Source organism: Helicoverpa zea, chromosome 30 (genome assembly GCF_022581195.2).
Source record: "Helicoverpa zea isolate HzStark_Cry1AcR chromosome 30, ilHelZeax1.1, whole genome shotgun sequence".
Taxonomy (NCBI): Eukaryota; Metazoa; Arthropoda; class Insecta; order Lepidoptera; family Noctuidae; genus Helicoverpa; species Helicoverpa zea.
Genome location: NC_061481.1, coordinates 6,151,533 through 6,166,453, shown reverse-complemented (window position 1 = coordinate 6,166,453; position 14,921 = coordinate 6,151,533). Strand labels below are relative to the sequence as shown.

Below are 14,921 nucleotides of genomic sequence, written 5' to 3'. Positions count from 1 at the left end.
TCGGCGCACATTGCTGGACGCAGTGCACCCTGGGCGGCTGGGCCTCCAAATCGCGGGGGTTCGTAAGGTGGGCAATGCTGGAGTCATCATCCAGACTGCCTCCGCCGCCGCCGCGGATACTCTAAGGAAGGCTGTTCCGCCGACGCTACATACGGCGGAGCCATCGGAACGGCAGCCGTTAATTGCTTTGACGGGTGTCGACAAGGACACCTCCTTAGACGAGGTCCTGGACGACTTCAAGGAGCAGAACCTACAGAAGGAGCCCGAGTGGACTCGGGAGAGAATTGAGAAGGAATTGCGGCTCCTATAAAAAAAAACCGGCACGGTAATCGAACCAGATGGGTGTGCCAGGTGTCGCAGGAGCTACGCCAAAAATTAATCACAAAGGGGAAACTTTATATAGGATGGGACGTGGTCGAGGTCACCGACCACGTATCTGTGACCTGCTGTAATCGGTGCCAGCAGTATGGTCACCCGGAAAAGTACTGCCGGGCTAAAAACATGGTGTGCGGGAACTGTGGTGAAGACGGCCACAAGGCGACTGAGTGCCAAAGTGCCACAGTAAGCTGCGCTACCTGCAAGAAGTTTGGGCGCCCAGGAGCCAGCTCACATAGAACGGCAGCCAGGGACTGTCCGGCGCGCATTCGCGCGGAGTCCCGCGCCATAGCCGGAACCAGCTACTCCACCGTCCATGGCTAAGATAGCGCAGCTGAACCTGCAAGGCTCAGCCCTGGCGACTACAGAGCTGCCGGTGATCGCAAAGGCCATGGGTGTGCACATCGTGCTGGCACAGGAGTCCTACTGTGGAAGTTCAGCGCCTTCACTTACACTACCAGAATGCTCCGCCCCAAAAGTGGGGATCTACGTGGCGGACAGAACAACCACGTGTGCGGTGCTTCAACACCTAAGCACCCCCCACTGCCTCGTCTGCCACATCCTCATCGGAGGTCTATCCATGTACATGGTCAGCGCCTACTTCCAGTACTCTGAAGATATCTCGCCGCATCTAGAACATCTGGCGCGGGTACTAAACACACTAAGAGGATGCCGAGTCCTGGTAGGCGCTGACACCAACACGCACTCTCCGCTGTGGCACAGCGAGCAGCGGCACTACATCGGGAGGGGTGGCGAGACGACCCGGCGAAGGGAGGCGATGGAGGATTTTATCCTGGCGCATGACCTCATCCTCCACAATGTCGGCAACCAGCCGCCGACATTCGCCACGGTTAATGGGGAATCAAATATAGACGTCACCCTGTCCACACGTGGCGTCCGGGTGGATAACTGGCGAGTCCACGAGGGAGCCAGCTCGAGCGACCACCAGCTCATCACCTTCGAGCTCGGTGATCCAACGCGTCGTCGGCCATCCCCCACTCACGCACGGGGCCAGCCTTCACCAGGAGAGCCTGCGAGATTCCGAGACCGCGGCGTGGACTGGGAGCAATTCCAGTGTGCGGTACAGTCTCGGATAGGTAAGTTGAAATGGGAGAGGCCTATCGTCCTAGTGTGCGAGGAGTTCACGCGAGTCATCGCGCGGACTGCGAATGATTGTCTTGGTACGGTAGGGAATCGGAATGAAAGAGGGTATGAATGGTGGAACCCTGCGCTGGAATCCATGCGCAGGGGCTACAACAGGGCACGAAAACATTGGCAGAAGGCCAAAAAACGACCGGGGCTAATGGCAGATGATGCACGAGAGGAGTGTTGCATGCTCCGCAGTAAGTACAGGAAAGCGATGGAGGAGGCGCAGCTCGCATTCTTCCGCAAGCAAGCGGAGGACAAGATTAATGGTTGCTTTTGACTCATATAAGGAAACGTATGGTCGAGCTTCCGGCCTCCCACAGGAGCCGGAGGTAGCGACCCTTAAATCTTTAAGCCCGAACGCTCGATCTCCGTCTCCCTCGAGACGGGGGGAAAGCGGGTATCCTTGTTGTTTGTGTAACAGGACCTTTGGCACGCAAATAGGGTTGGGTGTGCACAAGCGACGCGCCCACCCTATGACGGTCAATGCTGACGCAGCGCCGCCGCAGGTATAGCGGAGGTGGAGCTCCTAGCCCGGACGCGATAGTGGCGCCACTTGCAGCATTTTAACAGCGCCATCTGTAGTGTAGTGTAGTGCGACAGTGACGCTTCCGTGACAGTGACACTTTGTAGTTAGGATTGTGACAGTGCGATTGTACTGTATTAAGTAATAACGAACTGTTTAGCTTTTGGTTTCGTGGAACATAGGGGATAAGAAAGATACTGGCCCCCAAGAGATTTAATTGGTTGCTTTCGATCAATACAAAGAAACGTATGGTAGAGCCTCTGGCCTCTACAGGAGCCGAAGGTAGCGACCCTTAAATCTTTAAGCCCGAACGCTCAATCTCCGTCTCTCTCGAGACGGGAGGAAGGCGTCTACCCGTGTTCGTCATGTAACAGAACCGTTGACACGAAAATGGGGCCAGCGGGAGCCGCGCCACAACAACCTATAACGATTACAATGGTAGCCCCTAACGACTGGCAAATGATTGAAAATTGTTAAAAAGAAAAAATCATGCGCAAAGTGCAACATTAGCGGTGACACAAAACTCTCCGATGTAGACAACTGTCAGGACGGCCGCGAGTATTGCAAACATAAGTGAAAGTGTTTCCTGTAAGAATTGAGATACTCGCATACGAGCTGGTCGCCTTACCGTCCGACTTCTCCTGCCTCATTACTTGTTATAAGCAAATCAATCATTATTTAAACAATGTAGGTTGATAAACATACAAAAGGTTTAGGTACATCAATCCTTCTACATAATAAGCTCATTTGTAAAGTTTTTGTCATACGTGCTCAATATTGTTTAACCGCAACATCATAAAACAAGTTTGTTATATAATAATAATCATTTAGCACTTAGCTATAATAGTGTAATGTAGCGTCTCACTGGAAGAAGAAATCCTGGTGGAAATACATAATACGCCGCGAGACACGCGAGGCGAAGACACGGCGCGAGGCACAGGGCTCGAGGCACTCGGAGCGAGGCACGGGGCGCGAGGCACTCGGAGCCAGGCACAGGGCGCGAGGCACTCGGAGCGAGGCACAGGGCGCGAGGCACTCGTCACTCGGAGCGAGGCAGCAGGGCAGTGCTCGCCTGCAGGCAGCGCGCGGCAGCACAACCCTGTGAGATAACTCGCAGTGAGACACACGGGAGCAGTCAGCAGCAGGGGGCGGAGCGGCGTTGGTAATGTGCGTTGCCATGGTAACATAAATAACACATCTTGATTATACAGAACAAATAAATACTAGGGCCCGACTGTCATTGAACATCTTTGGCAGTTGTTGCGAGTAGTCAGAAGCCAGTAAGTCTGACAACCAGTCTTATGTAGGGGTGTTGGGTTCCCCGGGTAGCTGGGTTGAAGAGGCCAGATAGAAAGTCGCTCCTTGTTAAACTCTGGTACTCAGCTGAATCCGGTTAGACTGGAAGCCAAGATTTAAGTACCCACTCGTAATTTTAAACTAAGAAAGTAAATACAAGTACTTAAATCTCGCAACAAGCTTTTAAAACTTTTAAATTGTGTCAAATATGTTAAAGAAATGTCATTATAAGTTGAAAGTAAACTTATAGTAAAAGTTATTTTTTTTTCTTTTCAATGCGGGTTGGTGATTTTAGAAATACATAGTTTAAGTTTCCTCAAGATGTTTTCCTTCACCTTTTCATCAGCCATTGGTGTCCAAGATATATTTAGAAAGTACATAGAAACGTAGAAAAGTATATCTTAGACACCAATGACTGTGTTTCGGATGGCACGTTAAACTGTAGGTCCCGGCTGTCATTGAATATCCTTGGCAGTCGTTCATGTAGTCAGAAGCTGGTAAGTCTGACACCAGTCTCACCAAGAGGTATCGGGTTGCCCGGGTAACTGGGTTGAGGAGGTCAGATAGGCAGTCGCTTCTTGTAAAGCACTGGTATTTAGCTGAATCCGGTTAAACTGGAAGCCGACCCCAACATAGTTGGGAAAAGGCTCGGAGAATGATGATGATGAAAGGCTATAAGTTCATCCATACAGGTATCCAACGGTAAACTGCTAGTGTCTAATAAGAAGCAAGGCAAGGAGACGTACCGTCAGAAACGCATCGCGCGCCACGTCACTCAGCGGGAGCTCGCTCGCACAGCTCGGCGCGGCACTCGCACGCGTGTGCCCGCCAGCTCTCTGCGCCGGCAGCGAGCACGCGGCAGAACACCCCTCACGCGCCCCCAACAACCCTGTAAGCGTACACACGTGCGCAGTTAGCGGTGCACTAGTCAAGCGTGCCGCGTGCAAGCTCCCCGCAGCAGCAGCAGCGGCGAGAGCGCGGTCACGGCGCGCCGCAATGCACATGCCTCACTCACTAGCTTATGTTATCTCACAGGCAGAAAACGCTAAATAACGTCGCAATCAGCGTTCAATATGAGTACACAACGGTCCCAGGATGCAATGAGAAATATTTGGTTGCGTAAAAGCATTCAATTTCATAAAAATGAATGGTATAGTCTAACGACGCCACGTGGCGTGGACGCCAGGCGGGAGGCGAGCGTCAAGCCAACAGGAGCAATAATAATGCAGAACTTACCCATGATTGAGGTGTGCTGATATAATATTTGCTATCGAAAATTGTAGATAAGATATTAAGTAAAATTCTAACAGTCACAAGGATCTTTTCCACTTTCCAACCTCCGACCACAACCGACCGAACCGTCCATTGTTGAGGGGAAGAGGGGGGAGTGAAGTCAGCCGTGGGCAGTGTTTCCACTAAAACGATTTCCTTTTCCCACACGCCAACTCAGATTTACCCTTCTTTTTGTTTTAATCTTGGCAAAGATTTCCCCTTTTAAAGTCTGTTTTTTAATCTTGTATTGTAAACTAAACTGACATTACTAGTGTTGTCAGTTGTTTGCACAATCCTTAAATAGTGATGTGGCACAACCGAACTTAGCGTTACTAAAATCAACTATCGTTTTTTTTTAAATAAATTATCCCTCAACGTGTAGACACTTCTTTTAAACGCAATGATACACAATTAATAATGTAAAACATATACTTTGAAATGCAGGTATTCGCGCAAATCTGATTCAGATAATTAGTGAAATTTTAACGCAATTTTAATTTTGCCGTTGCCGTTTTAATTTTAATTCTGTAATTTATTTTTTAAGGGATTGTTTTATATTTGTACGTCTCACCATAGACTGAACATATAGTGCACTATACTTATTTTTAAGATCAACATTTTACTTTTACCTTTGTTTTACAAATAATAAAAATAGATTTATACTTTAATACGTACGGAAACAACACTGTTGGCATTTATATATTTTTTGTTTAATTTAATGTCATCGAAACATGGGCGGATTACGCATGGCGTTGCGTGGTCAGATTTCCCGGGCAATTTGTAGCACGTCGTGCAGCCGTGTGTACGTACGTGAATTTTACATAGGTATAAAACGTGGAAAAATCCGCTAGATGGTAAAACGCGGCGTGATTTTTGAGGACCGTCCGAGTGCTGCACGAATGGATATTTTTGGCATGTCATTGATAGATAATGTGAAAATGCGCCAATCATGTAGCAGTTAGAGCCATCATTTATCATACGCGATAACCCTCATTACTTCCGAAAGTACTTGTTGCAGCAATGCAGGTAAAGTTGATAAATAAAACAGCAATGATGGTATAAAGTAGAAGAGTATAGTATATCGTATCTTTTGTAAATACAGAACGAGCTTAAGTCTAAAATAACAGGGGCCGAAGTAGTGTTAACGCTCAAGCGAGAGCGTCGCGCGATTGTCCAATAAGAACGCTCTGATAAGACTCTGTGAGTACCTAAAAGAAACGAGACAGATGCGCGCGCGAGCGAGATATTCATATAGTAAAAACAGCGACGTACATCATTTTAATACTAGAAATAAACACAAGTTAACCGCACCTAATTATCGTTTACATAAGGTACACGGTTCATTTGTGGGGCTTTGTGTACGCATTTATAACAGAATTCCGGTTCATCTGTTGGAATTAACGGACAGTTCTTTTAAAAATAAAATTAAAGAAATTCTTGTTAAAAAGGCATATTATAATGTTAATGATTATTTCACAGATAAACGCAGATGGCAGCTCTGAAGTGGAACAAAAGTGCTTTATTTTATTTTGTATTATTCGGTGTTTTAAATTAATAATAAATAAAATTGAATTGTATAACTGTAAAATAAATTAATAATAATTAAATTGTAATAGACAGCTGTGTTGCTGGGAAGTTTGTTCTTCACCGCTTCTTCTTTCCAGCCATAACACTAGGAAGTGGTGAAAGGGGGGCGTTTTGGGGGTGCTGTCATTCTTGTAAAATTTTGACGTTAAAAAGTGCTAATCGTATTAGCCTATTTTAATAAATGATTTTGACTTTGACTTTGACTTTGACTTTGATAGCACGAACGTAAATATAACGCGTTCGGCGCGAGCGGTCTTCAATCCCATGTTGTGGGTGGTGTAGCGAAGCGTACCTCACAGTACCCCCCCCTTAGCGAAGCGTACGTTTGGCTTGCATACTCTGCCGGTCCTGGTGACGTAGGGTTGCTGTGAAGGTACAGGATCCACGATGCTCGGTGTACTCGTAGGACACGTAGTGTTTGGCGAATCATTTTCGTTGCAGATGTATGCCGGTTTCAGTCTATCCAGCGATACAACTGTCTCTCGATTCGGTAGCTGTATCTTGAAGAATTTTTCGTGTCTCTGTAGCACAGGATACGGTCCATCGTAGGGTGGTGTCAGCGGCGCTCGAACGGTATCGTTCCTCACAAAGACGTGTGTGCACGTACCGAGGTCCTTATGTATGAAGGGACTGGCTGATGTTCTCGCGGTAGTGCACGAAGGTGAGAGTGACGTCATCGTTTGTGTGAGGCAGCGTACGTAATCTTCGTCCGACATGTTAATTGTAGTAGTCGGCGCGAAGAAATCCGATGGCACACGTAGCGTAGAACCGTAGGTCATTAGCGCGGGACTTAGGTTGTTGTCTTCACGCAGCGCTGTTCGGAGGCCAAGTAGTACGGTGGGAAGTTCGTCACTCCAGTTGGTAGTTGCGCCTCTAGCCATTAACGCAGCTTTTAGCGTACGATGCCAGCACTCTATTTGACCGTTTGACTGCGGATGGTATGCAGTTGTACGTATGCGAGTAATGCCGAGTTTCTTCATTAGCGCGCTGAACAACGACGATTCAAACTGCCTGCCTTGATCGGTTGATATACGTAGTGGGCAGCCGAATCTCGCAATCCAGTTTTCATACAGCGCTTTTGCGACGATCTCAGCTGTTATTTCGCGCACTGGTACAGCTTCTGGCCACTTTGTAAATCTGTCCATGATCGTAACACAATATCGATAATCGTAAGATAGTCGAAGTGGGCCGACTATATCGATATGTATGTGTTCGAAGCGTTGAGATGGCGGGAAACTTCCTAGCGGCGTGACGACGTGACGATGTACTTTTGCTCGCTGACAGCCGACGCAGTTTCTTGTCCACGTTGTTACGTCTTTGTTCATGGATGACCAGAAGAACTTCGATGTCACTTGCTTCCTAGTCGCCTTGATACCAGAGTGGCAGAGATCATGTTGCGCTTTGAATGCAGCAAAACGATGTGCCGGTGGTAAGTATGGGCGAAGCGTGGACGTTGACATCTCGCACGTGATTGGTCGTTGCGTGCCAGGCAAAGTAACTGAGATGAATTTTAAATTCGGCTGCAGCTTCAATTGTTTCAGCTCATCGTCTTGATCTTGATCACGTGATAACTTGTCGTAGTCGATGTTTGACGGGCATTGTATTTCGTCAATACGAGATAAGGCGTCAGCGACTGAGTTTTCTTCTCCCTTTACGTACACGATGTTCTTGACGAATTGACTGATAAAGTGGAGTTGTCGCTCACGTCGCTGAGTGTCGCTGCTACTTTGCGGCCTTGAGAGCGCATAGGACAGCGGTTTGTGATCAGTGTAGACGGTGACGTCACAGCCTTCGATGAGTCTTCGAAAATGTTTCACAGCCGCGTAGATCGCTAGTAGTTCGCGATCATACGTGCTGTATCGTGATTGCGTAGCACTCAATGTTTTGGAAAAGAATGCTAGCGGTTTCCAGGCTGCGTTGTCACGTTGTTGTAGCACCGCTCCAATGCCGTGGTCAGAAGCGTCCGTCATGATGCAGAGTGGGGTGCCGGCGATAGGGTGCGATAGTGTTGCACATTCCAGTATGCTTTGGCGGCATTTTTGAAATGCTTGTTCGGCGGCCGGCGTCCACGTGATAGGCGTTTTGTCATTCTTTTTCCCATTGTGCAGATATTTGTTGAGTTCACTTTGCATGTCGGCTTGATTTGGTAAACAATCTCTGTAGAAGTTCAGCATGCCCAGGAAACGACGAAGCTCGATGATAGTTTTCGGTTGAGGATAACTGGATATGACTTTTATCCGTTCTTCGGTTGGTTTTATGCCGTCCGCTGTTACTTCATAGCCGAGAAAATTGATTTTCGCCTGTGCAAATTCACATTTGTTTACGTTGAGTGATACGCCGTATTTGTTCAAGCGGTCAAGAACTCGATGCAGTAATTCCTTGTGTTCTTGTTCGTTATCTGAGTACAACAAGATATCGTCGATGTATGAAAAACATCCCTCGATGCCGCGCAGAACCTCGTGCATGAATCGTTGGAAAGTTTGACTAGCGTTACGTAGGCCAAACGGCATGCAGGTGAATTCAAACAACCCGAAGGGTGTGATGATTGCCGTTTTCTGAGCGTCTTCTTTGTTTATTGGTATTTTGTAGTAGGCCATTTTCATGTCGAGTTTTGAAAAGATCTTCTTATTGTGTAGTTGATAGGTGAAGTCTTGTATGCGCGGAATCGGGTATTTATCTGGTAGCGTGACTGAATTTAGACGTCTGTAGTCGCCGCACACTCGTAGACTGCCATCTTTCTTCTTTACCACATGGAGTGGGCTGGCCCACGGGCTGTTGGAAGGTTGACATATGCCCATTTCCATCATGCGTTCGAATTCGTCCTTAGCCGCTTTGTATTTGTCGGGCGGCAGGGGGCGAGCACGGGCGAAGACAGGTTGTCCCGTAGTCTCGATGTGATGCACGACGTTGTGTTTAGCGGGCGTTTTCAAGGACATAGGTCGCAGTAGATCTGGATATTGCTTGAGTATGTCTTGATATGTCTGCTTGTTGCTAAGTACGTAAACGGCTTGTTGCATCGACGAGATTTCTACGGCGTTTATCGATAGTTGTGTCACCTTGTCGATTAGCTTCTTTTGATGCAAGTCGACGAGGAGTTTGAAGTGGCGAAGGAAGTCAGCTCCGAGTATCGATGTTTTGACATCTGCGACTACAAATGACCAGCGAAATCGTCTTCTGAGGCCTAGGTCGATTTGTAGATCTTTCTCGCCGTAGGTATTGATTGGTGAACTGTTCGCGGCGTATAGTTTGTATGATGTTGGCGAACATTTCTTCTTATGTATTGGGGTGGCGGCTAGGACGGAGATATCCGCACCGGTGTCAACAAGGAAACGGTGATTCGTGTTGCGATCGAAGACACATAGGCGGTTACTTGTCGTAGTTACACCGACGTCCGCCACGGTCGGTGCCTCTTCTAGTTTTCCGACTTCTTTTGATTTCGCCTAGCGCACGGTGACACGCAGCGTCTTGCCTGATCTCCATATCGGTAGTGGTAGTAACATACTCGATTGGGATCGTGTTGATGCCTTGCAGTGGACTTTGATCTTGAGCGGGAACGCTGATAACGGCGATGGTTTGGTCTTCCACGGCTACGAAGTTCGGAGATCTCGAGTGTCAGATTCTCGAGTTGTTTTGAGAGAACTTGTATCTGCGCGGACATGATTTGCTGGTTTACTGCCGCAGAATCTGGTTGAGATGAAGAGACAGCTGCGATATTTGCCGACTCGGAATATTCCATCATCTTGTCTGCCATTGCCGCGAGCATATCGAGTGATGAATCTGTGTTCACAGACAGCACAACTCGCATTTGCGGCGGAAGGTGGTTCATCCACTCAATCTTGATGCCATCTTCGGTGATCATGTTGCCGCCGAGTTCGCGCATACGTCGTAGCAACTGAGACGGTTTTTGGTTGCCAAGTTCCAATCCGCTGATGAGGTTCTTAAAGTTTTTCACCTCGGACTGCTCGTACACGGAGAGAAGGCGTTGTTTGATGGCCTCGTACTTCTTAGTTTCTGGCGGCTTGATCACGATGTCTGTGACATGTTGAAGGTCGGTCGGTTGTAGTTGGCCCAGGACGTAACGATATTTGTTTTCGTCACTGGTCTTCTGCGGCTCGACGACGGCTTCGAATTGAATGAACCACATGCGAGGATATTCACGCCAGAAGGGAAGGAGACGCGACTGCACGGAGACGACAGCGAGTTCTGTAGGCTCGCTAACTTCTTGCTTGTGTTCCATCATTTTTCTCTCGGGGTCACCAAAATGTAGCAGCAATGCAGGTAAAGTTGATAAATAAAACAGCAATGATGGTGTAAAGTAGAAGAGTATAGTATATCGTATCTTTTGTAAATACAGAACGAGCTTAAGTCTAAAATAACAGGGGCCGAAGTAGTGTTAACGCTCAAGCGAGAGCGTCGCGCGATTGTCCAATAAGAACGCTCTGATAAGACTCTGTGAGTACCTAAAAGAAACGAGACAGATGCGCGCGCGAGCGAGATAGCACGAACGTAAATATAACGCGTTCGGCGCGAGCGGTCTTCAATCCCATGTTGTGGGTGGTGTAGCGAAGCGTACCTCACATACTATTCAATTTCCTTAAACTACTCTATTTCCCCTTTTATAGTATTTCCCCTCTTGACCCTAATTTCTAATTTCCCATTAAAAGGGGAATTTCTCTTCAATATGGAAGCACTTTGTCGGTCCTGGTCCTGGCGCTGTTGAGATCACGTAGACGTACTGCGCTATTGCTCTTAATTTAACGTATTATCGATATCGATGATTTGGTATTGTACCTTGTCAGGACATAAGACGCATAAGCCAGGAAGAATTGGGCGTATTTATTTTCTTGCGAACGACATGGGCGAAATCTGACATAATGGTAGAAATATTATTGAACTGGGCACACTGCATTTAACTAGCTATAAGGCCGGCTTCACACGTTCGTACCAAAGCTCTTTCCAACTTTGGACCACAAACTCGATGAGGCGTACACACGTTGGCCAATAAACTAGTTCTGTCCCGTCAGGGCCAATGTGAAGATGTCCGATACAGAAATCAAAACTGCTCTGAGAAACTCGGAATTATTATAAAAAAAATATTTTATGATCCTTTCGAGTTGCGTCCCATATTATGGGGTGTGCTTGATATAGTTCGATAAATTGTATTTAATTTTTTCATTTGTCCATGCCGGTAGCGATTTGCTGGACGAGGAAGCCGTTATTACTCGACGTACGCACTCGCTGCGTGTTGTAGCAGAACTGAGCAAAGCGCCAACGTGTGGACAGATCGCTAACGTTGGCGCGCAGATCCTTTGATAAAACCGATACGAGACAGCCAACTACCAATGCTCGCCCCAACGTTGGGACCAATGCCATTTTCTAGATCCCACCCAAAACAAAAATGTGAAAGACTGCCAAGTTCGATAATATGGGAATGCTTCGCCTATAAAAGAAGTGAGATCTGAATAAGTACCAAGTTCCATACACATACCTCAGTTAAAAATAGTTACTTTTTAATGATGTTACTTGGAAAGTTTTCATACACCTTGTTATAAACCTACTAAACGCAATGAATCAAGTATTTAATTTTCTATTAAAACTTGCCAAGTAACATCATTATAGTTCGGCCATTCAGAGAATGCGTTCCTGACACGTCGCGATTGAACTGACGACGTAATAACATTCATTGATTATTGATATAATAATGTTGTTTTAATGCTCCTCAATTGTTAAAACGGTAAACAACCAGCAAAAATATTTTTATCGTAACTGCAACGCCATTGCAAAGTTACGTCGTCAGTTCAATCGCGACGTGTCAGGAACGCATTCTCTGAATGGCCGAACTATAAAAAGTAACTATTTTTAACTGAGGTATGTGTATGGAACTTGGTACTTATTCAGATCTCACTTCTTTTATAGGCGAAGCATTCCCATATTATCGAACTTGGCAGTCTTTCACATTTTTGTTTTGGGTGGGATTTCATTTATTTTTGTAAGGTTGTTTATTTTATTTTTTTCTTATGATGAAGTTAGTTAAAGGAATGTCTCATTTATACTATCTTTTAGATTTTTTAATATGCACTATGTTTCTTACAAATAAAGAAATGAACTAGATTAACTAAATGGACTAGATTTACCAACTGACTGACATGACATGTTATCATATATTATGTTCGTGGATCAAAGTTACACATTCGTTATTTTCGAAAGTGATTCACACTTGGCCGTTTTCAGATTTTTATTTTACTTCTAACTACACTATTTTACTTCTAACTAAACTAAATACAAACCATTCGAAGATATATTATATAAATATAGATAAATTTAGTTCGTTTTAGTTCCTTAGGGGTATAAATTTACAGCGGGTATAAAACACCTTCATTATTTTGAAACCGACTCACACTTGGCCATTTTCAGATTTTTCCCTTTACGTTGACATAAAGACCTACCTCCATGCCAAATTTCAAGTCAATACGACCATTGGAAGTGGTCTAGGTTTTTGATGAGTGAGTCAGTTAATCAGTCAGTCAGTGAGTGTATAGTAAAAATAGCGAATTTCTGACGTCAATATCTCAAGACCTACAATAGGTATATTAATGAAATTTTGTATTTTAGATAAGTGAGGGGGTCTCAATAGATACTAGAAATTTGATATGCGTAAATAAAATAGATTTTGAGTTACAGGGGGGTCGAATTTGGCCCGAAATGGTTCGTGTAATATAACCCACGGCCGGTGTGTCGCTTTTTTTGCTCGAACTTGGCGGACACACTGCCGTGTGTCTAGATCCTCACGTTGGACGCATAGCGTTGGAACGAGCGTTGGGGCCAACGTGTGGAGCCGACGTAAGTCAAGAAGTTTGTAGGTTGAGTATGGAGAATAAGGAACGTTTCGTGATTTTCAACATTTATTCTAAAATGTGACGTTTCTGCTTACACACGAGGTTCAGGCCACAGCTTCTTTCACGTTCAGTTATTATTTGTGCAAAGAGGTATAAAACTTTACTTCAAAATGAAATTAATGCACATTATGTTTAACAATGCATATCCCAGAAAACTTTTCATTTTTGCATACAACAGACTTTGATAGACAGATAAGTCCAAAGTCACCTCATCAACAAAAATAAACTGACTTTTTTCACGTGTATGGAAGTTCAGAAACTACAATGTATGTATACACTTATGTAGCACCACCGAAGGCACGCCGCGCGCGCGTTCGCACTCACACTGTGTCGGGACGGGACACAGACACACACTAGCTCTCCGCGCCACCTTTATAAGGGGCCACCGAGCCATCGATCGGCACCCAGCGACGCCCTAAGCCGAGGTCCGACCCCACAGGGGGTACCCTGAGCGCAGTAGCTTAGTTTATAAGTTGATTTACGCCCCTGGCTGGAGGCCTTAAATTCTAGGCACCCACAGGGATAAGTCCGGTTAAGCAGTACACGGCCTCCTAGGCTGAACTGCGAGATCCCATACCAAAAAAAAAAAACCTTTGTCTGTAAAGTCGTTTTACTGACGATAGTTGAACGTGACAACGTGAGGAGCTGCCGATTGTGCCTCTTTGTCGCTCGCTGCGTGCTCTCGCTTGCACTACAAGCCTTAAACGGAACGCGTCAGGGCGAGGTAACGCCTCAGAGCGAGGTCACGCCTCAGAGCGAGGTAACGCCTCAGAGCGAGGTAACGCCGCATGAGTCATGTTTTTTCGTGCGTGCAGCCGGCTCCATCGATTTATAAGACGTTGTCACGTCAAAAAAACGGTTGTCTGTAAATTCCATTGACATATAACTATTCGGTTTACTGACGATAGTCGAACGTGACAACGTCATAAGAAATTGATCGTCAGATGTCGAACGCTGCGCTGCCGAAAGCAGAGGCCGATCGTGCCTCCTTGTCTCTCGTTGCGTGCTCTCGCTTGCACTTCAAGCCGTGAACGGAACGCCTCAGAGCGAGGTAACGCCGCATGAGTCATGTTTTTTCGTGCGTGCAGCCGGCTTTATCGATTTATAAGACGTTGTCACGTCAAAAAAAAAAACGATCGGCAGTCACTGCGCTAGCGCGCCGCTGTATCCACGCATTGGAAGAGCCCGCCTAGCCTGAGCCTCCGCCCGCTCGCCCCGTGGTGGTGTATCCTGCTTGTTTCGTGACGTCACGACACGAACTGGCCGGGACCTTACTGCGCGTCGATCCATATAGAGTAGTGTAGTCATACGAGTATAGTATTAATGTTTACACATTTGTAAGCAAATAAATAGCCTTGAAGTTCACCCCAAATTTCATTGAAGACCCTTTACACATATATATTTTTTTGATTTGATTTTTTGGACTTCATAATAGTCTGTAATTTAATTGATCGTCTATGTGCCGCCTTATTGCATTATCACAATATTTTTTATTTTTTGGTTGTACTCCAGTTATATTTGTGGTCTGTGACACGGAAATTGATGCTCTATTATTTTGTCCTTGATGCTAGTGTTACCATTTACGATAGATTTCTACGATTCTAGCTAATTTTCCTTCTAAATTTTTAACCAGTTTTGTACTCAACAGCGAAGAACATTTATGTGTCCTTCAAGTGTTTTTTATGTGTCTGATTTTGTTTCAGATATTTATTGTTATAGCGGTAACAAAGCTTATGCACTTTTCTCTATATAAAGTTACGAAGATTTTTGCAGTACTTTATCAGTCTGTGTAATATTGGTCACACTGTTTCCTGTTTATGGGT

General features: G+C 45.8%; 1 protein-coding gene across 1 annotated transcript; it reads right to left on the bottom strand.

Annotated features, from left to right (window-relative positions):
• Positions 1-9,532: 9,532 nt before the first annotated feature.
• On the bottom strand, positions 9,533-10,786 carry LOC124644590. The gene has a single exon (XM_047184067.1). The coding sequence runs from the start codon at positions 10,440-10,442 to the stop codon at positions 9,615-9,617; it is 828 nt and encodes a 275-aa protein (XP_047040023.1). The 5' UTR covers positions 10,443-10,786; the 3' UTR covers positions 9,533-9,614.
• Between the last annotated feature and the right edge of the window lie 4,135 nt (positions 10,787-14,921).